Raw genomic sequence first — 25,550 nt, 5'->3', positions numbered from 1 at the left:
CAACTGGTGTTCTACTACACAAGAGTCAGCTGACATGAGGAGCACAAGACAATATAAAGCTTCAAGCACACGTGTTCCTTGCTAATCATTTCCTCGACTCAAATACACCCTTCCCCATCATACAGCAAGTCCCCTGATACAGTAGACCCAGCCCACCACGGTCCTCCGCAGGCAGCTAGGGAAGCTCTGTTGTGGCTATCTCTGAGGCAGGGTTATGGCTGGAGGGTTGGAGGGGTTGGAAAGAGGAGGCAGTGGAAGAAAGAGAAGCTGTGTGCCTCCTGTCTCTGAGGGCAGCAACACTTCAGATGGTCGCAGCCCCGGCAGCCGTAAAAAAAACCTAAAAACAGACAGAAAGTTGGTCTATAATTGGCCAGGCCTGTCATGGTTCTTTATGTCCATGAGCTGAGCCGCTAGCTAGAGCAGTACAAGCTCGTCCCCTAGTGAAACCCTACACTCTCCCCTTCAGCCAGTTCCTCCCTCCCACTCTATCCACCTATCCAAGAGGTTGTAGCAGAATCTCACTTTGACTTTTTATCAACACTACACTGGATTGACATCGTTGTGGATTTTAGGATTACTTGATCCTAATTTCTTCACACCTGTAAAGGAGGTTCCTTGGGGGGTTTATCATTGGATGGGGGATGGTGCCTTTATGCTGAGCTAAGGGACAAGTGCACATGTGAGACTTGGAGGATAGGAACCACACAGAGAGACCTCCAGTGAAACTAAGTGATCAGCAATCCAGGTAGGATTAAATCAATCTGTCTTATATAAATTGTTTTATTTCTGGCAATTAATAGTTTATTTGGAGGGTAGTTTTATGTTTTTGTGCATTTGGATTTTTGTGTTTGCGATGAATTGCTCAGAGGAGCCACATGTTCGATTCTCCATCAGGAGTAGCTACCGGATCCAGGTCCATCTTTTCCTTTTGGACTGGAAAACTGGTGCTGTTTTTTACATCATTTGCTGGATGATGGAAGTCAGGTTTCTGGAATAGACATCTACATTGTAGTCCCTGGTCTGCCATTGAGAAAGGAGGTGGAAACACACAGGCCACATGCAGGATACAGACCATACTTTGTACGAGGGAGATCTGGGCTCAGGATTAAACTGCTGAGCTAAGTAAAATCACCATATTTTTCTCTTTTTAGTCAATTATTTCAAAGTCAACATATTGAAACTGAGTTGAAAGCGTGATATAGGGAACATATATGGTGACAACTGGTGACTGTGGTGTAAAATGCTTTATCTGATGGGACAAAGTTATGCGAAATGCAAAGTAGCACTAAATTAGTGTTTAGTTTCACAATTTGATCTCTCAGATGAGAAATCTGTTGAATAGTTAGTTATTCAAGATGTAGGCCTATCATGTGTCTTACGGGTGGATGAGTGGATAGTTTTTAAAAGAATGAAAAGTTTCCCAGTAGGCTGTATGCTTTGAGCGGGCGTTTGAGATAGCCTATACTTTCATTTTCGTCAGCTTTAAATACACACTAATTACAGCAATTGCAGCCATTTCACTAATAGGCCTTGAGCTACTTAATAATGGCAGTAAAACCTAAGAAAGTTCCAGGGCATAAATAGCTCTGTGGTAAATCAGATAAAGTAAGCTAATGCCAAACTAACCAGACTAGAGGTTAAATCTAACATCATGATGACCATGGTCCTGGAGGATAATGGACAATAAGCAAAGTGTAGGACATCACACAATTGTTATGTGGCTGTGGGCACTCCCTATGATGTACTGTAACTGTAGAATGCAAAAGAGGAGAGGAGAATTTAAACTTGGTCATGTTCTACTATTAAGTTCCTAGTTCTCAGTAGGAATCACATTCACCCAACGCATTTTTAAACGGGTTCCACTATTTCCCTCCATTTTACTTACCTAAAACATTCACATAGCTGTATTCCTTGATTTGATTATGCTGTCAGTGCTGTCCATAGATACAGTGCATTCGGAAAGTATTCAGACCCCTTGACTTTTTCCACGTTTTGTTACGTTACAGCCTTATTTCTAAAATGGATTGAATAAATGTTTTTCCTCATCAAGCTACACACAATACCCCATAATGACAAAGCGAAAACAGGTTTTTAGAGATTTTTGCAAATTCATAAAAAATAAAAAACAGAAATACCTAATTTACATAACTATTCAGACCCTTTGCTATGAGACTCGAAATTGAGCTCAGGTGCACCCTGTTTCCATTGATCATCCTTGAGATGTTTCTACAACTTGATTGGAGTCCACCTGTGGTAAAGTTAATTGATTGGCCATGATTTGGAAAGGCACACATCTGTCTATATAAAGGTCCCACAGTTGACAGTGCATGTCAGAGCAAACACCAATCCATGAGGTCAAAGGAATTGTCCATAGAGCTCAGAGACAGGATTTCTGCAGCATTGAAGGTCCCTAAAAAGACAGTGGTCTCCATCATTCTTAAATGGAAAAAGTTTTGAACCACCAAGACTTTTCCTAGAGATGGCCGCCCGGCCAAACTGAGCAATCGGGGGGAGAAGGGCCATGGACAGGGAGGTGACCAAGAACCTGATGATCACTCTGACAGAGCTCCAGAGTTCCTCTGTGGAGATGGGAGAACCTTCCAGAAGGACAACCATCTCTGCAGCACTCCACCAATCAGGACATTATGGTAGAGTGGCCAGACAGAAGACATTCCTCAGTAAAAGGCACATGACAGCCCTCTGAGTTTACGAAAAGGCAACTAAAAGACTCTGACCATGAGAAACAAGATTCTCTTGTCTGATGATACCAAGATTGAACTCTTTGGCCTGAATGCCAAGTGTTAAGTCCGGAGGAAACCTGGTACCATCCCTATGGTGAAGCATAGTGGTGGCAGCTTCATGCGTGGGGATGTTTTTCAGCGGCAGAGACCAGGAGACTAGTTAGGATCAAGGGAAAGATGAACGGAGCAAAGTACAGAGAGATCCTTGACTGAAAACCTGCTCCATAGCACTCAGGACCTCAGACTGGGTCGAAGGTTCACCTTCCAACAGGACAACAACCCTAAACACACAGCCAAGAGAACGCAGGAGTGGCATCGAGACAAGTCTCTGAATGTCCTTGAGTGGCCCAGCCAAAGCCCGGACTTGAACCTGATCAGAGATCTGAAAATAGCTGTCCAGTGACGCTCCCCATTCAACCTGACAGAGCTTGAGAGGGTCTGCAGAGAAGAATGGGGGAAACTCCCCAAAAAGTGTGCCAAGCTTGTAGTCATACCCAAGAAGATTCGAGACTGCCAAAGGTGCTTCAACAAAGAATTGAGTAAAGGGTCTGAATACATATATACATTTGATATTACATTATAATTTTCTTTTATAGATTGCAAAAAAAAATAAAAAAATCTGTTTTTGCTTTGTCATTATGGGGTATTGTGTGTAGATTGATGAGGGGGGAAAAAAATCCAACTTAATCCATTTTAGATTAAGGCTGTAACGTATCAAAATTCGTTAAAAGTCAAGGGGTTTGAATTCTTTCCGAACGCACTGTATGTACAACATTCACTGTAAACAAAAAAGGAAAAAAAGGATAAAGCAAGGTCAAAGAATTATAACAGCTCAAGGAGAATGGTAAGACATTGCCACATCATCAGGCTTCCATACACCAAAGCCACACAGAGCTTTCCCCACACAACACTAGTCTAGCCCTCTGATGACAGAGTAGCATTGGGCCCACTGCCTTATATTTGACTCTGGTCTTTGGGCCTAGTTCACTGCTGCTAAATCACACAGACACACTTCCTGTAAGGATGACTTAAAGATATAGATACGTTTGATGACACAGGCATTGTAACCTCTCTATGGTGACGCAGTAAGTGCTAGCGGAGCTGATGTGTGTGTTTGTGTGACCCACTTCTCTATTACACTATGTTACTCCAAGAGCACTGTCACTGATTTCTTTCCAATGACAAACCACTCAGTGGTTTTACTCCCAATCAGTCCAGTCACTGGTTTAGTTTCAATTGGCCTGCTCAACTGACACATTCCTCAATGAATCTATTTCCAGAAGAGATGCATACCTTTAGAATAATCCTCAATGATGAAATGAGAGCTTGAGTACAGAATTTTAGCTGGTTGTAAAATCAATATTCCCAAAATAACAGCTGCTTAGCTGAATCACAAGACGTTTAACATCATATTGCATTCCAGTATTGTGGTTTAAGGAGAATATTGTGGTTTAGGATATTGTGGCTGAGGCAACAGGAAATGTCCAGTTGTCTCTCGCACCTGTCTGCTTCTTGGTAGTTTGATCGATGATGATCTGTTGATGTCTGGGCATTCCCATGAGCACCAATGACATAAAAAGGGCTTTAAAAATACATTTGAAATGACCCTCTCTCTCTCTCTGCCGCTCTCTGTGATCTCTCTATAGGTAATGTTACCTCTCCCGGCTATTACAGACACTTACCACCTAACCTCTTTCCATTTACTGTAACAAGCATCCTCACCTACTGAGTACTGACCGACACTGGGCGTCCATGGACGTTGAAAAGTAGTTGTAATTTGGTCAGTCAGCCCTGGCCGGACCAAATCTGAACCAATCATAGATGTCTATGTTTCCCATGTTTGGACAGCACAGTACAGTAGAGCATAGGAGAGAACAGTAAAGTACAGTACAGTATAATGTACTGAACATATCTACTTTACTGTACTCTACTCTACTGAACTCTACTCTGCTTTGCTGTGATGTACAAACTTGTGAGACAGGGACGTCTATGATTGTTTCAGACTTGGTCCGGACTAGCCAAATGTTTTTACCAGAATTCTGTTACCAAACTTTGCATCTGCACAGTTCTTCCGGTAAATGTGTTAATGTGAAATGTTCTGTGTACATTTTCAAAGTAGTCCTTGTGCATAGAATCATATGATTTGTTAAACTTTGAAATCAATGGTTTTTGTTTGGCATACATTCTAAAGTGAAAACTCTAAGTCGAAGCGTACTTCCGTTACTGTGGAATTGCCCATCTCCAGGTTGGAAACCTTGATGGTGATCACATCCTAAGATCCAAACGCAACCAGACCAGAGGCCGATATGGAGCTGCGACTGGCATGCAGGGCTTCCCTAGTCCTGGTCATACTGGCACTGACTCTCTCAGGACAGAGGGTTGATGCTCAAAGCAGGGCAGGTAAGGGCATCAGCTGTAACTAGCTGGTTCAAATAGTATTTGTTTTCTTTCATATACTTTGAGCTTGTCTGGCTCAAAGGAACCAATGGAGTAGTCCTAAAAGAAGAAACCCTGCCCACCTGGCACTCCACACTAGCTCAATCCTCAAGAGTTAGAAAGAAAGAAAATACTATTTGAACCCAAGCCTGGTTTTTACTATCTTTATGTACAATACTGGGAATTCCTCAGGTCTGAATTCTAACATGTTACCATCCACTTCCTCTCAGGCTGTAAGAATGTGCACTATGACCTGGTGTTCATCCTGGACACATCGTCCAGTGTGGGGAAGGAGAACTTTGAGAAGATCCGCCAGTGGGTCTCCAACCTGGTGGAGTCGTTCGACGTGGGCCCGGACAAGACGCGTGTGGCCGTGGTACGCTACAGCGACCGGCCCACCACTGAGTTCAACCTGGAACACTACCGCACCATGGACGAGGTGAAGAGGGCCGCCAGGAACATCCGCTACCTGGGAGGGAACACCATGACCGGGGACGCCATCAGCTACACCACCAACAACATCTTCACAGAGCGGGCCGGGGCCAGGCCTGCAGCCAGGGGCATCCAGAAGGTGGCTATCCTCCTGACAGACGGGAGGAGCCAGGATTATGTGTTGGAACCGTCAAAGGCGGCGGCGAAGGCCGGGGTGAGGATGTTCGCTGTGGGCATCGGGGAGGCTCTGAAGGTGGAGCTGGAGGAGATCGCTGCAGAACCTAAGAATGCTCACGTGTTCCATGTGACAGACTTCAATGCCATCGACAAGATCAGAGGGCGGCTGAGGAGACGGCTCTGTGAAAGTAAGTAACCAATCACACAGGCTCTGTGAGAGTAAGCAACCAATAACAGCCTGAGAAGGAGGCCTTTGTGAGAGTAGGTTATCAGGTGTATGATTTTTCTGTGACTGCCCTTACTCTTAAGTTTGTCAGGAAACAGATTCCAGCAAGATGTCTACATTACATACACAATCAGGATGACAGAATTGGGTTTCAAATTCCATTGAAAATGCAGCTACTTCTATTAATTAAAAACCTAAACTTTCTTAATATATATCCTGTGCCTTTAAAATGCACTTTAAACATAGCTAAATCTATATCACTCTGAACGTATGCACCCTTAAAACACATTGCAATTATCCCCTTAACCATACACTCCAAAACAAACGCCTTTCCTCTTGAATAGGCCTTTCCCCTCGATTAAGCCTGCTCCTTCATGTACTTCCTCGTCTCTGACTGGATGTGACATGATATGTGTGAGGTGTGGGCGTTAAGCAGAGATCGACTAGTGAATTATAATTTTTGCAACAGATACATTTTTGCGGCCGCTTGCCCCAGAGACTACTGGGTAAACGTTTGGTTAAGGTTTTCGGAACGCTGGATAGCCTGAATTACTCTAACCTCAATGTCTTTTCCAGGACCCAGCTACAGTACTACACATCCTTTGACAGGGACACTTTCAGTACAAATATGTTGCAATATTTTTGTTACTCGTTATAAATAACAACAGATATATGTTTAAAATGCCTTGACAAGAAACATTTATGTGCTAAAACAGTGAGGTATGTGGCCTGGGGTGGCTCTGGGCAGGTGAGGAAAGTGGAGGAGTGAGTGTGTACTGTACATACAGGACAGGAGGTGGAAGATGGTTGGTTGGATGGTTCACACTCCACAGTTTGCATTCCCCACTAAAACTAGCTGGACGGGAAAGCAGTGTATGGCTGAAACGGAAAAATCGAAACGGGATCCTTGGGACCTCCATGCTCTGACGTCAAAGTTTACATTTAAAATGGCTAATGTAAGGGTAGGAGTTATGGTAAGGGTAGCGGTTAAAAAGGTTAGGGCTAGGGCAAAGACAGCACAGCATGTTTTAGAAACTTTGTGGTTAGGGTTTAGGTTAGGGACGTCCCAAGGATTCCGCGGTCACACGGCTGTACCTGACGATTAGGTCCTCGTCACGAGATAAGTGTTGGACCATCATTTTAACATAGGTTGTCTCTGAAATGCCACTCCATTGGGAACTGGTCAAAAGTAGTGCACTACGAAGGGAATAGGGTGCCATTATAGATGCACTCATTGATTCACTCACTGCTGTTAGAGCACAACAGGACAGCAACACTACAGTATTCAGAGCTGTGTTTAGTGTTAACTCAGAATCATACTGTAAGCAGAGCCTCTATTCTTTACTTAAGTCAGACAGGCATCCTTGTGTAGTTAGTGATACTTTAACCACTTGAGTTTGGCAAGGCGCAAGGAGATTCATTTGGAAGCTCTTAACCCTGAGCCTTCCCTCTGAGCCCACAGATTCCAATGTTCATATACCCACCTTGGACTCAATCTATACATTCCTCACTAGTCATAATGCTTTCAGATATGCAATCTATTATGATATGAGGATAAGTGTACTCAGGGTTCACTACACAGAACCTATTTTGCCCTGGCCTCAAGTTCATGGCCATCCAACATTTATCCCTCTGTAATCTTTAGGATCACCATGCTAGTGTATCTAAGAATATCAGTGGGCACCGCACAGAGTGGCCCAAGTTATTTTTGCTCTGAAAATTACAGTTCTAATGTTTCAAGTAGGTCCTAAAGAGCATTTTAGGACTTCTACATTGTATGTTTTCACCTTTTCATCAAATGTTACCAGCCCACCACTGGTAAACAAAGTGCTGGGAGGATATATATATAAAAACAGAAACATTTTAACTCAACTAACTGTGAAAGGCGTGTTAGCTAAATCAAAGACTATTTAACTGCCATAATCTTTTTACTGATGAGCCGGTCTGAGGCGTCACTACAGTCCCTGGTTCGAATCCAGGCTGTTTCACATCCGGCCGTGATTGGGAGTCGCATAGGGAGGCGCACAATTGGCCCAGCGTCTTCCGGGTTTGGCCGGGGTAGGCCGTCATTGTAAATAAGAATTTGTTATTAACTGACTTGCCTAGTTAAATAAAAAATATACAGTACACACGATTTGATCAAAGTGCAACACCACTGTAGGTTTGGCTATTCCAGTGCTTTGGCTTCAGAGGATGTTGTTGATGAATGGCTTCCTAGTCTGGAAACCCAGGGAGACCCAAGGCCCATAGGAATTAGATGAAAAAAGGTTTTGTATTTAATTAAACTTAATTTTCAATTTCATATACACTGAGTAAACCAAACATTAGGAACACCGTCCTTATATTGAGTCAGGGCATGGAATCTACAAGGTGTTGAAAGCGTTCCACAGGGATGCTGGCCCATGTTGACTCCAATGCTTCCCACAGTTTTGTCAAGTTAACTGGATGTCCTTAGGTGGTAGACCATTCTTGATACACACAGGAATCTGTTGAGCGTGAAAAACCCAGCTGCGTTGCAGCTCTTAACACAAACCGGTGAGCCTGGCACCTACTGTACTACCATACCCTGTTCAAAGGCAATTCAATCTTTTGTCTTGCCCATTCATCCTCTGAATGGCACACATACACAATCTATGTCTCAACTGTCTCAAGGATTAAACACCCTTCTTTAACCCGTCTCCTCCCCTTCATCTACACTGATTGAAGTGTATTTAACAAGTGACATCAATAAGGGATCATACCTTTCACCTGGATTCACCTGGTCAGTCTATGTCATGGAAAGAGCAGGTGTTCTTCATTATTTGTATAGTCAGTTTATATATATATATATATATATATATATATATATATATACACACACACACACACACACACACACACACACACATCACCTGCTCCACTACAAGATACAAGAGCATGGACACACTTGACCTTGCATGACCTCCCATTCCATCCATGACATGGCATTTCCAGTCTCAGCAGATATCTCTTTCCCAGTGGTGATACAAAAGAGCAGCGTGGCTGAATTCAAGAGAGAGATGCATTCAGAAAATAACCCAGTAGTTAATGAGCCTCAAAATGCAGATTCAGCTCAAGTTGCTGTTGCATTGTATGTTACTGCTGGTGTATTAGACCTATGAGATACCCCTGGGCCCCAAAAGCAAAGAGCTCTGCCCTGCATTGCTTCCATTTTAATAACTCTGAGGTGGATCTCTAAATTATAGATGTTAGGCCACATGGAGAGGGAGTAGCTAGCTCTGCAGTGAGCTCAGTCTCAGACCTTCAGTTACGGCTGCATCTTAAAACACATTGACGCATCATCTAAAATTTATATTTAACCTTTATTTAACTAGGCAAGTCAGTTAAGAGCAAATTCTTATTTACAATGATGGCCTAGGAACAGTGGGTCAACTGCCTTGTTCAGGGGCAGAGCGACAGATTTTTACCTTGTCAGCTCAGGGATTCAATCTAACAACCTTTCAGTTACTGGCCCAATGCTCTAACCGCTAGGCTACCTGCCGCATAGCTATCTTTTCTAAGCTAGCGTTGTAATTGTTGGCCACAATAGGTATGTAGTATTACTAAAAACGGAACTGAAGACCTACAACCACCAGCAAAGCCTCTTCGGTTTATAAGTTTGGAAATGCTTAAATAAAGGAAAACTCCACACAAAAACTATCTTTTGGTATTTGTTGTTTCATTAGCCCATTGTTAATATAGTCCCAAACTGTTTTGCGTGTCAGAAATAAAGTTTAAGATATATAACTTTCAAAATACAGAAATATGTCCAGTATGATGCATTTTGCATCATATGAAAAAATACAAATAAACCTGAACAAGCAAGGACACAAACAATCACACAACATGAAGCACATCTCGGCGAGAGAGACCACATCACATGTAGAAATGATCGCTTGCTTATTTCCTTTTCTGCCACAGTAAACAACTTATTAATAGACATGAACACCGTGACAACACTAACAATCTACCAAGGATAAACTGTCTACCTGGATTTTCCAATTATGCACTTGACTCTGCGTTTACAAAGAACAAGACATGCCAAGAGTCTGAGCCATCCCTGTAAAATGGATACCATATTTAAGTTAAGCCTTCTTATCTCAACAAAGTCCTTTTTATAGCCGCGATTAAAGAAAATTACAGGGTCTGATAGTAAATGATTGTCAGAGACACGATCTGCTGTGCGGTTTGGGTGTCTGGCTGCTGCTGCACACACACACACACACACAACCAAATGTATTGTTAATCATAAGTGTGTAAGTGCAGTTAGTTCCTCTGATGCCAACGTATCATAGAGTAGCATCACGGTTCAAAGCCCATAATGTGAGTTAAAACTGAATTCCTCTGGTCTTAACACAACTATGTTGAGGAATTTAAACAACTACACCGTCAACATCATTTAGTACTATTTCAGAGATTTTACCAATAGAGATCAAAGGAATGCAATGAGAATTGAGGTCTCTAATATGCCTGTTTTTGCACATGAACATCGTACAACAAACCATACAGTGTTCCAGGAAAGTAGAGTGAGGTGGGCAAAGAAATGTACAGTACATTTACATTATACTGTACCCCGTCTCCAACTGAGCCACTAGTCTCCATCCCAGGTTGAACATCATACAAAGAACCCCATCCCATTGTGCCAGCAGCATTGATACCTGTTACTTCAGCAACAACACATAGAACATTCAGGATGGGGTATTCCCTCTTACAAATAGAAAATACTTCTCTGCCAATGTAAACTAACCCTGAGTGGAGGTGTTGCCTTTCTTCTCTGTCACCACTGGCATCACTTGGCTGTCCCAGGCCTCTGGTGTGTGTGTGTGTGTGTGTGTGTGTGTGTGTGTGTGTGTGTGTGTGTGTGTGTGTGTGTGTGTGTGTGTGTGTGTGTGTGTGTGTGTGTGTGTGTGTGTGTGTGTGTGTGTGTGTGTGTGTGTGTGTGTGTGAGTGAGAGTAATACGGTCACCGCTGGGGTTGGTACATGCAGCCCTACTCCTACTGAAGCCAGAGGGAATGTATCTTCTGGGGCAGTCTGTCTGTGTCAAATAGACTGTCTCAGATCTACAGGTAGTTTCAATGAAGGATCCCGTTTCAATGGGACGCTCCCTATTTAACTCTGATCATCTAGTTAAAACTAATGAGCCTATTCAATGACAACTACGCAGCTAACAAGGTTTCTAGGGTAGGTCAAAGATAGCATTCTGTATAATATATATTTTTTCATTTCACACTGTAAACATTGATTTGTTGACTGCATGAATCCAATCATGTATTCTTGCAGCGTAAGACAAATTATAATACAAAGTGCTAACTTGAATTACTGTATATGGAAGGCATAAACTATAAGATTTTTTCTTACCCCAATCAAATTCTGCTCTCTCAGATGTGCTATGCCCCAATATGAAGGTCCAACCAGACCGCTTCAAGCCCAACAGCACCAGCTATGGATTGGAAGAAGTTCCAGGTAAAGACAACTTTTATTCTCCCTTTTTTCACTTTAAACTCAATGTTTCACATTCATCAAACAGAATGGTCAAATGCAATGTATCTTAGGTCTGACTGAAAGGATCATTGGATCTATGTAATCATGGTAAATAACAGCATCTGACTATAGGCCAGCTACACAAATACCTGTTTGTTTTTCATTCTTTACATTTTTTTAAGACCAGATGGTAAATGAATTGCTAAATGACTTTCTATACCTTCTCCTCTATCACTAAAGACCTTCCTTCGAGAACACAAAGGAAAAAGTATTTGAGACAAGCTAAAACATATCAATTCATTTATCATTCGCTGGGGCACTTTTCCATTGTTATAATGTTACAAAAAGTATCAAAACTTGCTCCTGAAGTAACCTACTTCCCTAGAGTTGACCCACAGACTTTCCTTTCGACTACAAGAGAAGGTGGGACGTTTCGCTAACTGAACAGAAACTATATCACTATCTATGACAACTTAAAAATAATAATTATGGTCTAGTTCTCTATTTACTAGTTATATTAAAGGAACCTCAGCAGGTTCAGGTTCTTCTTGTGGTCTCTATTTTCAGTGGCTGTGTTTCTGAGTTTGAGAAAAGTGGAGCAGTAGTGCTTAACCAGATAGGTAGGATGTTGTCTTACAGTCTTAAGGGATCTAAGTTCCTGTCTATGCCTCCCACTCAAAATCACCATGCTAAGAGGAAAAACAGACAGGGACGGGACGTCTGACTCCTGCTACAGCCTCTTTACCTGGGGAGAGGAAACTGTCAAATCTAGTTTGAAACGCTTGCAATATCATGAAAGCAGATCAGAAAACAAGTATTGGAGTCACGACACGGAGATATCTAAATCACAGAGAACATCTAGCAGTGAGAAATGCTAGCTTTACAGGCTGTTCAAAATGCGAATTTGCCTCGCAATCTAGTCTATCAAAGCGATATGAATAATAACATACTTTAGAGTTTTACTGCTTAATCCTTTTTCCTTTACTGCTCCTGAGTATTAGGATAATCACGGATTTAGGGTCAAAATTTTACTGCCAAAACATCAATCTCTTCACTCAAAAGGCTACATTTTTATACCACCACGTAGTGCAAAAGGCAGGGTGGCCAATCTCATCTAGACAAGCAGTAACACCACATTCAAATATTTAACTAATAATATGTTTCAAATAAGACTGATTAGCTGAATCAGGTGTGTTACTGCTTGGCGGGAACAAAAGCCCGCACAAGCCCTTAGCAGATAAGACCGCTGGGGGAGTCCTCTAAGGCATTGTGGGACTAAGTCCTAACTCAGTCATGTGTAGCTGCATATTGAAACAGCTTTTCAGCCAAGTTCAGGAAAACCCTATCCGGGAGAGAACAGAGGTTTAACAATGTTGGTTTTAAACCTGTCTGGGAAGCTGAGGCCTTCTGGCAGAGCTGGTGTTTAAAACAACAGCTTCTCCAGTGGTTCCCGCTGACTAGACCTGATATATCACATCCTCTAGTAGACAACACCAGTGCTAATTATGTGGCTGGGCCTTTACTATAAACTGCAGTATAAAGAGGAAGCAATTAGGATAAATCACTAGAACTATGCAGTTGTTTCAAAATGCTTCACATTCACAACAACAAGAATTGTATGCACGCATGACTTTAGGCCACTTTGGATAAAAGCGTCTGCTATATGGCATATGTAGATAAATATTATTTCATATATATTACATACAGCTGAATTGTGCAGGCAGATCTCAGTGTGTGTTTGATTGATTGGCAGATATGGGTTAATCCACACACACACACACACACACACACTGCTTTTACTGTTCATTATCTATCCTGTGGCCTAGACACTTCACCCCTACCTACCTAATTTATATGTACATACAGTTGAAGTCGGAAGTTTACATACACCTTAGCCAAATACATTTAAACTCAGTTTTTCACAATTCCTGACATTTAATCCTAGTAAAAATTCCCTGTCTTAGGTCAGTTAGGATCACCACTTTATTTTAAGAATGTGAAATGACAGAATAATAGTAGAGAGAATTTTTTATTTCAGCTTTTATTTCTTTCATCACATTCCCAGTTGGTCAGAAGTTTACACACACTCAATTAGTATTTGGTAGCATTGCCTTTAAATGGTTTAACTTGGGTCAAACATTTTGGGTAGCCTTCCTCAAGCTTCCCACAATAAGTTGGGTGAATTTTGACACATTCCGCCTGACAGAGCTGGTGTAACTGAGTCAGGTTTGTAGACCTCCTTGCTCGCACATGCTTTTTTAGTTCTGCCCACATATTTTCTATAGGATTGAGGTCAGGGCTTTGTGATGGCCACTCCAATACCTTGACTTTGTTGTCCTTAAGCCATTTTGCCACAACTTTGGAAGTATGCTTGGGGTCATTGTCCATTTGGAAGACCCATTTGTGACCAAGCTTTAACATTTTACATTTTTTGTCATTTAGCAGACACTCTTATCCAGAGCGACTTACAGTAGTGAATGCATACATTTAATTTCATACATTTTTTTTCCTGTGCTGGCCCCCCGTGGGAATCGAACCCACAACCCTGGTGTTGCAAACACCATGCTCTACCAACTGAACTACAGGGACTTAACTTCCTGACTGATGTCATGTTCTGTTCTGTTAGAATCTCCACCCGGCACAGCCAGAAGAGGACTGGCCACCCCTCATAGCCTGGTTCCTCTCTAGTTTTCTTCCTAGGTTCTGGCCTTTCTAGGGAGTTTTTCCTAGCCACCGTGCTTCTACACCTGCATTGCTTGCTGTTTGGGGTTTTAGGCTAGGTTTCTGTAGAGCACTTTGTGACATCAGCTGATGTAAGAAGGGCATTATAAATACATTTGATTGATTGATGTCTTGAGATGTTGCTTCAATATATCCACATCATTTTCCCTCATCATGATGCCATCTATTTTGTGAAGTGCACCAGTCCCTCCTGCAGCAAAGCACCCCCACAACATGATGCTGCCACCCCCGTGCTTCACAGTTGGGATGGTGTTCTTCGGCTTGCAAGCCTCCCCCTTTTTCCTCACAAACATAACAATGGTCATTATGGCCAAACAGTTCTATTTTTGTTTCATCAGACCAGAGGAAATTTCTCAAAATGTACGATCTTTGTCCCCATGTGCAGTTGCAAACTGTAGTCTGGCTTTTTTTATGGCGGTTTTGGAGCAGTGGCCTCTTCCTTGCTGAGCGGCCTTTCAGGTTATGTCGATATAGGTCTTGTTTTACTGTGGATATATATACTTTTGTAACTGTTTCCTCCAGCATCTTCACAAGGTCCTTTGCTGTTGTTCTGGGATTGATTTGCACTTTTCGCACCAAAGTACATTCATCTCTAGTAGACAGAACTGGTCTCCTTCCTGAGTGGTATGACGGCTGCGTGGTTCCATAGTGTTTATACTTGCGTACTATTGTTTGTACAGATGAACGTGGTACCTTCAGGCATTTAGAAATTGCTCCCAAGGCTCCAACCAGACTCCAATTTTTTTTCTGAGGTCTTGGCTGATTAAATTGATTTCTCATGATGTCCAGCAAAGAGGCACTGAGTTTGAAGGTAGGCCTTGAAATACATCCACAGGTACACCTCCAATTGACTCAAATCATGTCAATTAGCCTATCTGAAGCTTCTTAAGCTATGACATCATTTTCTGGAATTTTCCAAGCTGTTTAAAGGCACAGTCAACTTAGTGTATGTAAACTTCTGACCCACTGGAATTGTGATAGAGCGAATTAAAAGAGAAATAATCTGTCTGTAAAGAATTGTTGGAAAAATGACTTGTGTCATGCACAAAGTAGATGTCCTAACCGACTTGCCAAAAGTATAGTTTGTTAACAAGAAATTTGTGGAGTGGTTGAAAAATTTGTTTTAATAACGCCAACCTAAGTGTATGTAAACTTCCGATTTAAACTGTACCTCAATTACCTCGTACCCCTGCACATTGACTCGGTACTGGTATCCCTTGAATATATACAGTACCAGTCAAAGGTTTGGACACACCTACTCATTATGGGTTTTTCTTTATTTTTACTATTTTCTACATTGTTGATTAATAGTGAAGACATCAAAACTATGAAATAACACATATGGAATCATGTACTTAACCAAAAAAGTGTTAATCAAATCAAAATATATTTTATATTTGAGATTCTTGAAAGTAGCCACCCTTTGCCTTGATGACATGCTTGGCATTCTCTCAGCCAGCTTCACCTGGAATGCTTTTCCAACTGTCTTGAAGGAGCACTTGCTGAGCACTTGTTGGCTGCTTTTCCTTCACTCTGCAGTCCAACTCATCCCAAACAATCTCAAATGTGTTGAGGTCAGGTGATTGTGGAGGCCAGGTCATCTGATGCAGCACTCCATCACTCTCCTCCTTGGTCAAATAGCATATACTTACACAGCCTGGAGATGTTTTGGGTCATTGTCCTGTTGAAAAACAAAATGATAGTCCCACTAAGCACAAATCAAATGGGATGGCGTTTCACTGCAGAATGCTGTGGTAGCCATGCTGGTTAATTGTGCCTTGAATTCTAAATAAATCACAGACAGTGTCACCAGCAAAGCACCCCAAAACCTCCTCCATGCTTCACAGTGGGAACCACACATGCAGAGATTTTTTTCATTTCATTCCATTTCAATGATGGCCTAGTGGGTTAACTGCTTTGTTCAGGGGTGGAACAACAGATTTGTACCTTGTCAGCTCAGGGATATGAACTTGCAACCTTCTGGTTACTAGTCCAACACTCTAACCACTAGGCTACACTGCCGCCCCAAGATCATCCGTTCACTTACTCTGCATCTCACAAAGGCACTGCGGTTGGAACCAAAAATCTAAAATTTGCTCTCATCAGGCCAATGGACAGATTTTCTCCAGTCTAATGTTCATTGCTAGTGTTTATGGGACCCAGCCAGTTTCTTCTTCTTTTTAGTGTCCTTTAGTAATGGTTTCTTTGCAGCAATTCGACCACAAACTCTCCTCTGAACAGTTGATGTTGAGATGTTACTTGAACTCTGTGAAGCATTTATTTGAGCTGAAAATTCTGAGGCTGGTAACTCTATGAACTCTGGATCTTCCTTCCTGTGGCGGTTCTCATGAGAGCCAGTTTCATCATAACGCTTGATGTTTTTTGCAGCTGCACTTGAAGAAACTTTAAAAGTTCTTGAAATGTTCCGTATTGACTGACCTTCATGTCTTAACGTAATGATGGACTGTCGTTTCTCTTTATTTATTTGAGCTGTTCTTGCCATAATACATATATAATTATATATATTTTTTTATATGTAACATTTTATTTAACCTTTATTTTACTAGGCAAGTCAGTTAAGAACAAATTCTTATTTAGAATACCGGCCTACCAAAAGACAAAAGGCCTCCTGCGGGAACGGGGGCTGGGATAAAGAAATAAAATAAAAATATAGTACAAAACACACGTCGTGACAACAGAGACACCACAACACTTCATGAAGAGAGACCTTAGACAACAACATAGCATGGCAGCAACACATGAAAACGCAGCATGGTAGCAACACAACATGACAACAACATGGTAGCAACACAACATGGCAGCAGCACAAAACAACTGTCACAACTGTCAGTAAGAGTGTCCATGATTGAGTCTTTGAATGAAAAGATGGAGATAAAACGGTCCAGTTAGATTTATTGTTTGCAACTCGTTCTAGTTGTTATCTGCAGCGAACTGAAAAGCGGAGTGACTTGGTCTTTTACCAAATAGGGCTGTATTCTGTATACCACCCCTTTCATTGGCAAGCAATAAGTGAATTATTGATGCCCAGAGCTGGAAACAGATGGCTTCCACATCATCAGATAAAAAATGGGATTGATAGACCTAACAACTACAAATGGGCAGATGTTTTAGTAAGTGGTGTCAGGTGTGGTCACAGGACGTTTCCAAGTGTGGCTAAACCTCTCCAAAGTGGCATATGTCTGTAAATTAGAGAATTCTGGTGCTATTACATATTTGTATTTCCTAAATTTCCCACAATTTCTACCATATCAACCTCACTCAAACATTGTGGTGATGTTATGGGGTATCCAGGGTACATTCAAGTGTCTTTCAGCCTCTCCAAAGTGTCAGAATGTGGTAATTGTACTGTTTTTGCACACCGGATGTGCCTAAAAGTTATTGTTCACTATAAAAACATTTTTTTTACAACACTAACCTCTCTCAAACATTGTGGTGGTGTCGGGGGACATCCAAGTGTTTTTTCAACCTCTCTGAATGTTTAGCCTAGGCATATCCAATGTATTGGTCCCACAAACAAATTAACTGTTACAAAAACAATATAAAAGCAACAGCTATACATAAAAAAATACATAAAAATGTCTTATCAAACACAAACTTGGTTACACACGTGTCTTTCACTAAAAAAGGCGCAAAAATAGAAATAAGCTGAACTATTTACAAATAGCATTCATGTTCATTTTTACATCCCAGGTGTAGATGATTAGATGTCAGTTTCACCATAGCTTGTGCATGTCGTGATAGTCCTTGAAGCAGTCCCTCTCTGCCAGGAAACAAAAAGCAAACTGGCATTTCGGACAGAAGATCTGGCATTTCACCCTTTTTTTCTCCCTGTGTTTTGTGCAATGCTTGCAGTTCTTCCTTTTCTCATGTGTGTTGGATAGTTGTGCTAACCTTGAGTGAGGGGCCTTGTGATGGTTGTGAGGTTGCTTTGGCCCCCCAATTCAGCCATTGCCAACACCAGCTGCTCTCGGAAGGCCAACTGGGAGAGAGTAGTTTGACCTTTTGCTTTGGCCATTTGTTTATGGAGAATGAAAGCATTTACTGTAGCAATGTCCACAAAGTGGGAAAAAAATCTTATACCACTTCCTGGTCTTGTGGAGGACCTGAAAGAGCAACAGATAGGTCGACACCCCCCATGCTGGCATTGTAGTCCTTCACAGAAACAGGAATGGGGACATTCTTCCCTTTTCACCCTCCTTGAGACATGGTTGTTATTGAATGCCTAATGCTTTGTGGTGAGCATGGTTACTTCCCTAGTGTCCTTCCATGTCACAAAAAGCAGCTTGTTAGTCCTGATCCAACGTATGGTCCCCCTCTCCGCTGTCTTTGTTATGTCGTTTACCTTGGTCTTGGGGAAACCGATTCTGTTAGGGCGAATGGTGCCACAAGCCCTTATTTTCTTTTTCATGAGGCCTATGACGAGTGGATGTAGAACCATAAGACGGGGTGATTGACATAACAGTGGGGGGACCTTGACCGGCGGGGGCACTTGCTGGGGAGGGGTGGCTCTCAAATCATCAAAATCCTTTACATCCTCCACTCTGTGGTGAATAAAATAAAGGGATAGATTGTTGTAAGACACACAGAATTAGTTGACTACATTTACAAAACTACATTACTGTAGAGTAAAAATACCAAGCACAAACTTTATCTGTACAGAGACTGACATAGAAGGTGTGAAGCACACACACAATGCAAACAGTAATGCTTTGGAGACAAAGGCAGAGGTGAGAACCACAAATAAACAATGGCCATGAGAGTTTAGTGGCCTCTCATAAGTTACAAGGATGACACTTAAAACTGCAAACAGTGAACTAATATGAAACATAAACAATAACTACTTTGGAATTACAGTATATGACATTGAAATTACTTGTTACATAGGCCTATGTAAACTAAATCCAAAGCATCAAAAGCAGGCAAATTATAATAAACTAAATACATATAGTATTTTAGCAATATAAAGTCATGAAAATGATTTACTTACAGATCTAAAAGTGTATCCAATCCTTATAGAAAGCAATCTTTGTCGAAATCCTCGTTGTCCAAATCGTTCCCCTGATCCGAGTCCAACCAGTATTTTATTCAAGCTTCTATGTCGGTATACTTATTCATAGCTGCCTTCTTATTAGCGTCCTGTTCGATATTATTAGTTTTTAAATTTTTATTTTCTTGAGAAGCCATCTTTTATGCTAAAGCAATGAAATGAAAGCGATGAAATCTGTTTTACAATGTAATGTATTATGCTCGGTGAGTCACGTCTCTGAGCCAGGTAGCAATAGTTCACATTACGCATAAAAGGTTCAAGGCCTTGCTTTGTCCCACCCAGGTCAACTGCATATCCCTGGAAAGCTTATATCATTGGCTACAAGACTGCCAAGGTGCCATTGTAGCCAATCTCCTGTGTAATGGATGCCTAAGGTGTGTAAGCAAGCGACGTCATATTTTTGATGCGCAAAGATATAGTCACTTGGTGTACATTCGATTTTGCCATTAAGTCATACATCATCAGATAATATTGGCAATAGGCTAGATTTGTTCTTACCAACCTAAGGATGAATTTAATATCCTCCGTGTAGCTATAGCTCAAACACAGACCAAATTGAAGCTTATCTTGCAAGATGTTTGGTGAAAATGTTGAGTAAAATAAAAATATTGACTCTCGAAGCTGGTGGTAGGTCATAGTTAGACAAATAAGACATCCTCATGATCTGTGGAGTCTCGGCTTTTGGTGAGTATCAATGCATTCCGTGTTTATATTGTTTATGCTTCACAACGCTAACCAGAATGTAAGTAGCAGCCATCTTGAAACGAGGTAATCGGCTTGCCCTTATACATTCGTATGGCCATACATGGTGGAAAGTCACACCAAAGAAACGTTATGCTGAAGTACTGAAAATTCCACAGAAGAACATTGTTTCTGAACATTCTCTTAACTATTTGAGAACGTTCCCAATGTCAAACCTGTTAGAGAATGTTTCTAGAACATTACCAAAATTGAAATGAAATGTAACCTTGTTTGAACTTTTAGGAAACATTCTGTTAAAGTAATGAAATACCAAGAAAATAACGTTTTTGGTCAAGTTCCCTAAATGTGCTGAGAATGTTCCAAAGCCAAGCATCTTTCCTGCATCATTCCCAGAAAGTTGTGTGAGGGCTGTATGCAAAATAACCATAGGACAACCATGTTCTTAACAATCTCTAAGAAACATATGGTTCTCAGAACGTTATGTGCTGGCTGGGATCAAACTCCACTTGTTTAAAGTCAGAAGCCTAAAATTAGCTTTTGTATGCAGTAATGTCATGGTGCTCTAATGGAACAGTTGTGTGTGCGAGTGTGCGTGCGAGTGTGAGTGTATGTGACAGGACTGAGGTTTCCAGGGTTAGTCACCCACCATATTAATGTGGTTTGAAGAAAACACACCCTTTTAAACAACAAACAAGTCAAGGTGGCAATGCCAGCAGGGCCAAGGGCGGGGTGTTTACTAATGTTGCCAATTATCCATCTGATCTGATTACCAATGCCAATGCCTATAAATACACAGCCAGTCTGGCATAATTCATGAGAAAAGTGGATTGAATTATATTTGTAGTTTTTGTCTGCTGTAAATTTTTCTTACAGCAACTGTGTATCTGGTAGTACAGGCAGCTTGAATACCCTGCTATTCTGAGTTCATTCATAAGTTTCAGTCCAGAATGCAGACTGCTCTTCATGCAACAGAGAATCACTCTGAAGAGAGTTTTAATCAGGCTACAGTACACATTTTCTCAGTTAGATTTGAATCACATTTCCCATATGTACATAATTCAGAAGAAATATGCCTTGCGAATGTCAATACGCTATGCTTAACATTGTTCAAGGGGCAGTTAAGTTTCATTATGGAGGCGGTAATGTGAGAGTGCTGCTGAAACCTACTCTGGTTCTGTAGAAACAGCCTTGAAACACACATTAGCAACAGAGGAAAAAATAAAAATAAAAAATACAGGGGCCCCTTAGCCCTGTCATACCACGCTGCTGGATATCTGATAAACATTCCTCTGACCTGCTGCATCCATCTACTTCATCTCACAGCAAGGAAGTGACAACTACTAACAGACAGACAGACAGACAGACAGACAGGTCCGGCCCCACACCGCTAAGAAAATGATGGTAGGGGAAACACTGGGGTAACTAGCCTGTTGGTTCTTTAAACAGAGACTTTGAGATCAGATGTCATCCGGGTGGGGCGTGGTTGAAGGAGGTACCAAACTACCCATAATCCAGCTGTGAGTTTTTTTATACCTCTGTTTTCTCTTCTGTCACCGTGCTGCAGTATGCAAATACTCTCTGTGCTCCATTGGCTCACTGAGTCCCATGGCTTTAGGGACGAGCCATGGCTGTAGCACAGACCTGTAATTTGGATTGGCAGAGGATGCTGTATAATCATCATCCTCCAAAAAGTTATTCTGAACAGCCGAAGAACAGACGGCCAATGGGGCGACCTGGCTCTGTGGGGAACGCCAAATGAGTGCAGTGACTAGGAAAAGGAAAGACACTCTGCATTCTTTTGATCCAGACAGATGGCAACATCGGAGCTCTGGGCTTGGCTGCCGGTTCATCATTACACACAGTGGGGACATCATGGCCGCCAGTCTATGGTTCAATGGTTCTCTACTGACTCTTTTCAGTATTTATTCAACATGTTGGGTCAGACCAGACGACCAAAGTCCATCTCTCAACACTCAGATGTAAATGAGTTAGGCATGATGATTACTGAGTGACTAAAAGGTTTCCTCTGGCTCTGAATGGTGATATTACCAGTCAATCTCGCCACTTGTTCAATAGGATCGCTGAATGGTAGGAGACTCTATACCTACACCAGTCTGGGAAGTTTTCAATCAAACCAGTTTAATAGCTACTTTGGTGGTCTATTAGTAGGTAACCACAAACTACAAACAGAATTTCCTTCTGTCTGTACCTATTCTTTTCTCAGGTGATGACATACTGTAGGGTGGAGACCCCAAATATGCATAGTTCTACGTCCCTTTAGGGTGTGAGAACTGTTTGGTATTTTGAGTGATCATTGCATGTTTTATGCTGGGATGACAAATGCCTATTTGCTAACTCCAGAATCACGAATATTACGGCTATACAATACCATGGGATTCCTCTCGCTCTCTCTCTCTTTCCCCCCACCCCCCTAAATTAAAATGTATCTGTCTCGACGTGATAATAACGATATACAGTGCATTCAGAAAGTATTCAGACCCCTTGACTTTTTCCACATTTTGCAATGTTACAGCCTTGCTCATAAATTCATAAAATATATTTTTCCCCTCATCAATATACACACAATACCCAAAATTGACAAAGCAAAAACAAGTCTTTAGATTTTTTAGCAAATGTATAAAAATAAGGAAATAAGTATTCAGACCCTTTACTCAGTACTTGTTGAAGCACCTTTGGCTTTTGGGGTGTGACACTGCAAGCTTGGCACACCTGTATTTGGGAAATTTCTCCAATTCTTCTCAGCAGATTCTCTCAAGCTCTGTCAGGTTGGATGGGGAGCGTCGCTGCACAGCTATTTTCAGGTCTCTCCAGAGATGTTAGATTGGGTTCTAGTCTGGGCTCTGGCTGGGCCACTCAGTGACATTCAGAGACTTGTCCCGAGCCACTCATGCATTGTCTTGGCTGTGTGCTTAGGGTTGTTGTTCTGTTGGAAGATGAACCTTCGCCCCAGTCTGAGGTCCTGAGCGCTATGGAGCAGGGTTTCATCAAGAATCTCTCTGTACTGTGCTCCGTTCATCTTCACCTCGATTCTGACTAGTCTCCCAGTCCCTGCCTCTGAAAAACATCCCCACAGTATGATGCTGCCACCACCATGTTTCACCACAGGGATGGTGCCAGATGTAATGCTTGGCATTCAGGCCAAAGAGTTAAAACTTGGTTTCATCAGACCAGAGAATCTTTTTTCTCATGGTCTGAGTCCTTTAGGTGCCTTTTGGAAAACTCCATGCAGGCTGTCATGTGCCTTTTACTGAGGAATGGCTTCCGTCTGGCCACCCAACCATAAAGGCCTGATTGGTGGAATGCTGCAGAGATGGTTGGCCTTCTGAAAGGTTCTCCCATATCCACAGAGCTCTCCAGGAGCTCTGTCAGAGTGACCATCGGGTTCTTGGTCACCTCCCTGACCAAGGCCCTTCTCCCCCGATTGCTAAGTTTTGCCGGGCGGCCAGCTCTAGGAAGAGTCTTGGTGGTTCCAAACTTATTCCACTTAAGAATGATGGAGGCCACTGTGTTCTTGGGGACCTTCAATGTTGCAGAATATTTTTGGTAGCCTTCCCCAGATCTGTGCCTCACACAATCTACGGACAAATTCATTCGAACTCATGGCTTGGTTTTTGCTCTGACATGCATTGTCAACTGTGAGTCCTCATATAGACAGGTGTGTGCCTTTCCAAATCATGTCCAATCAATTGAATTTACCACAAGTGGACTCCAATCAAGTTGTAGAAACATCTCAAGGGTGATCAATGGAAACAGGATGTACCTGAGCTCAATTTAGATTCTCATAGCAAAGGGTCTGAATACTTACGTAAGTAAGGTATTTCTGTTTTTTTTAATTGTTAATAAATGTATATACACTACCATTCGAAGGTTTGGAGTCACTTGGAATTGTCCTTGTTTTTGAAAGAAAAGCACATTTTTTGTCCATTAAAATAACATCAAATTGATCATAAATACAGTGTACATTGTTAATGTTGCAAATGACTATTGTAGCTGGAAACTACTGATTTTTAATGGAATATCTACATAGGCGTACAGAGGCCCATTATCAGCAACCATCACTCCTGTGTTCCAATGGCACGTTGTGTTAGCTAATCCAAGTTTATCATTTTAAACCCCTTTTGCAATTATCGTAGCACAGCTGAAAACTGTTGTCCTGATTAAAGAAGCAATAAAACTGGCCTTCTTTAGACTAGTTGAGTATCAGCATTTGTGGATTCGATTACAGGCTAAAAATGGCCAGAAACAAATAACTTTTTTATGAAACTCGTCAGTCTATTCTTGTTCTGAGAAATGAAGGCTATTCCATGTGAGAAATTGCCAAGAAACGGAGTATCTCGTACAACGCTGTGTGCCACTCCCTTCACAGAACAGCGCAAACTAGCTCTAACCAGAATAGAAAGAGGAGAGGGAGGCCCCGGTGCACAATGTGCTTTTCTTTCAAAAACAAGGACATTTCTAAGTAACCCTAAACTTCTTAATGTTAGTTTATATATTGTGAGAAACGGTATAAATATCATCCTAATTACTTGGGTAATTGGTATCTCCCTGTCAGTCATTTTCAACCTATAGGTATATTTTATGGTTTTTTGTGTGTTGCTCCGGCCTTTTCATGATCTGTGCTCCCTCTATTGGTGATCAGAAGAAGGTTCTACAAACCATGTTATGTATTTGATTTACTCGGCTACAACTCTAGGCTAATCATGTTATTTTCTGTCCCGTCTGTTGCAGGGTTTGACCTGATGGAATACTTCAAAGTGGAAAACATACTGGGATTAAGGTTTGATGAGGGCCAGAGCTCCTATGTTCGACTTGGGACCATGCCTATTGTACAACAGACAGAGTGAGTGAATTATTTTGTATTTGCTGTGACAAATACCATGCGAGATCGCGCCAGTGGCTCAGGCCACAAGGCGATGGAAGTCATGGCACAGGTGTGATATTTGGCCGTGTGCATACATGGGATGGTAGTTTAAGTGATAATGCCAGAGAAATGTTGGCACGGGTGTTGTTAGGCCTGAGTCGGAGCTGAGAAAAGCTGCCTGCCTGCCTGCCTGTCTCATCCTGACTCCCGACACGTTCATTACTATGGGACATCTGGAGATCGAATTTGAATATTGAAATAAAGTTGCAAATGTCGGAGAGACAGACGGCAAGGTTTATACTAATTTCCGCTGTAGAAAACTCATTGTTAGTCTAAAAGAAATCTGAAATAATGTCCAGATGCTTTTTATAGTGGAGTTCAAGTTTATAAATTGCCTGGCTGGGCTGATGAGACAGTGGAATTTGAACAGAGTAAATAGGCTTTTTAACATCATAGATTTAGCCAATGGTAACTTGTGGAATAGACACCGGATGGAATGCGGTTTTATCAAATCAGCATTCAGTATTAGACCCAACAGTTGTTAATAAGCAATAAAACCACCCGTGTTCAACTATAGGGAAAAATACTGGAATTGGCTTAGATTGTTGACAACATGTAAACTATATTTAATATCCAAATGTTTA

General features: G+C 41.7%; 1 protein-coding gene across 2 annotated transcripts in view; it reads left to right on the top strand.

Moving 5' to 3' along the window:
• Window positions 1-478: 478 nt before the first annotated feature.
• Window positions 479-25,550, top strand: part of LOC106588620 (collagen alpha-1(XXII) chain) — a 77,478-nt gene continuing 52,406 nt past the window's right edge. For both annotated transcript variants that reach the window (XM_014177786.2, XM_014177785.2), the window contains exons 1-5: window positions 479-745; window positions 4,987-5,141; window positions 5,408-5,974; window positions 11,414-11,494; window positions 24,774-24,885. In XM_014177786.2, the coding sequence (XP_014033261.1) occupies window positions 5,048-5,141; window positions 5,408-5,974; window positions 11,414-11,494; window positions 24,774-24,885 (854 nt within the window). In that variant the 5' untranslated portion in view covers window positions 479-745; window positions 4,987-5,047. The remainder of the gene's footprint in view (window positions 746-4,986; window positions 5,142-5,407; window positions 5,975-11,413; window positions 11,495-24,773; window positions 24,886-25,550) is intronic.

This window comes from Salmo salar, chromosome ssa27 (genome assembly GCF_905237065.1).
Source record: "Salmo salar chromosome ssa27, Ssal_v3.1, whole genome shotgun sequence".
NCBI lineage: Eukaryota > Metazoa > Chordata > Actinopteri > Salmoniformes > Salmonidae > Salmo > Salmo salar.
Note: the sequence above shows the minus strand (reverse complement) of the source record. Positions and strands in the feature narration are given on the sequence as shown.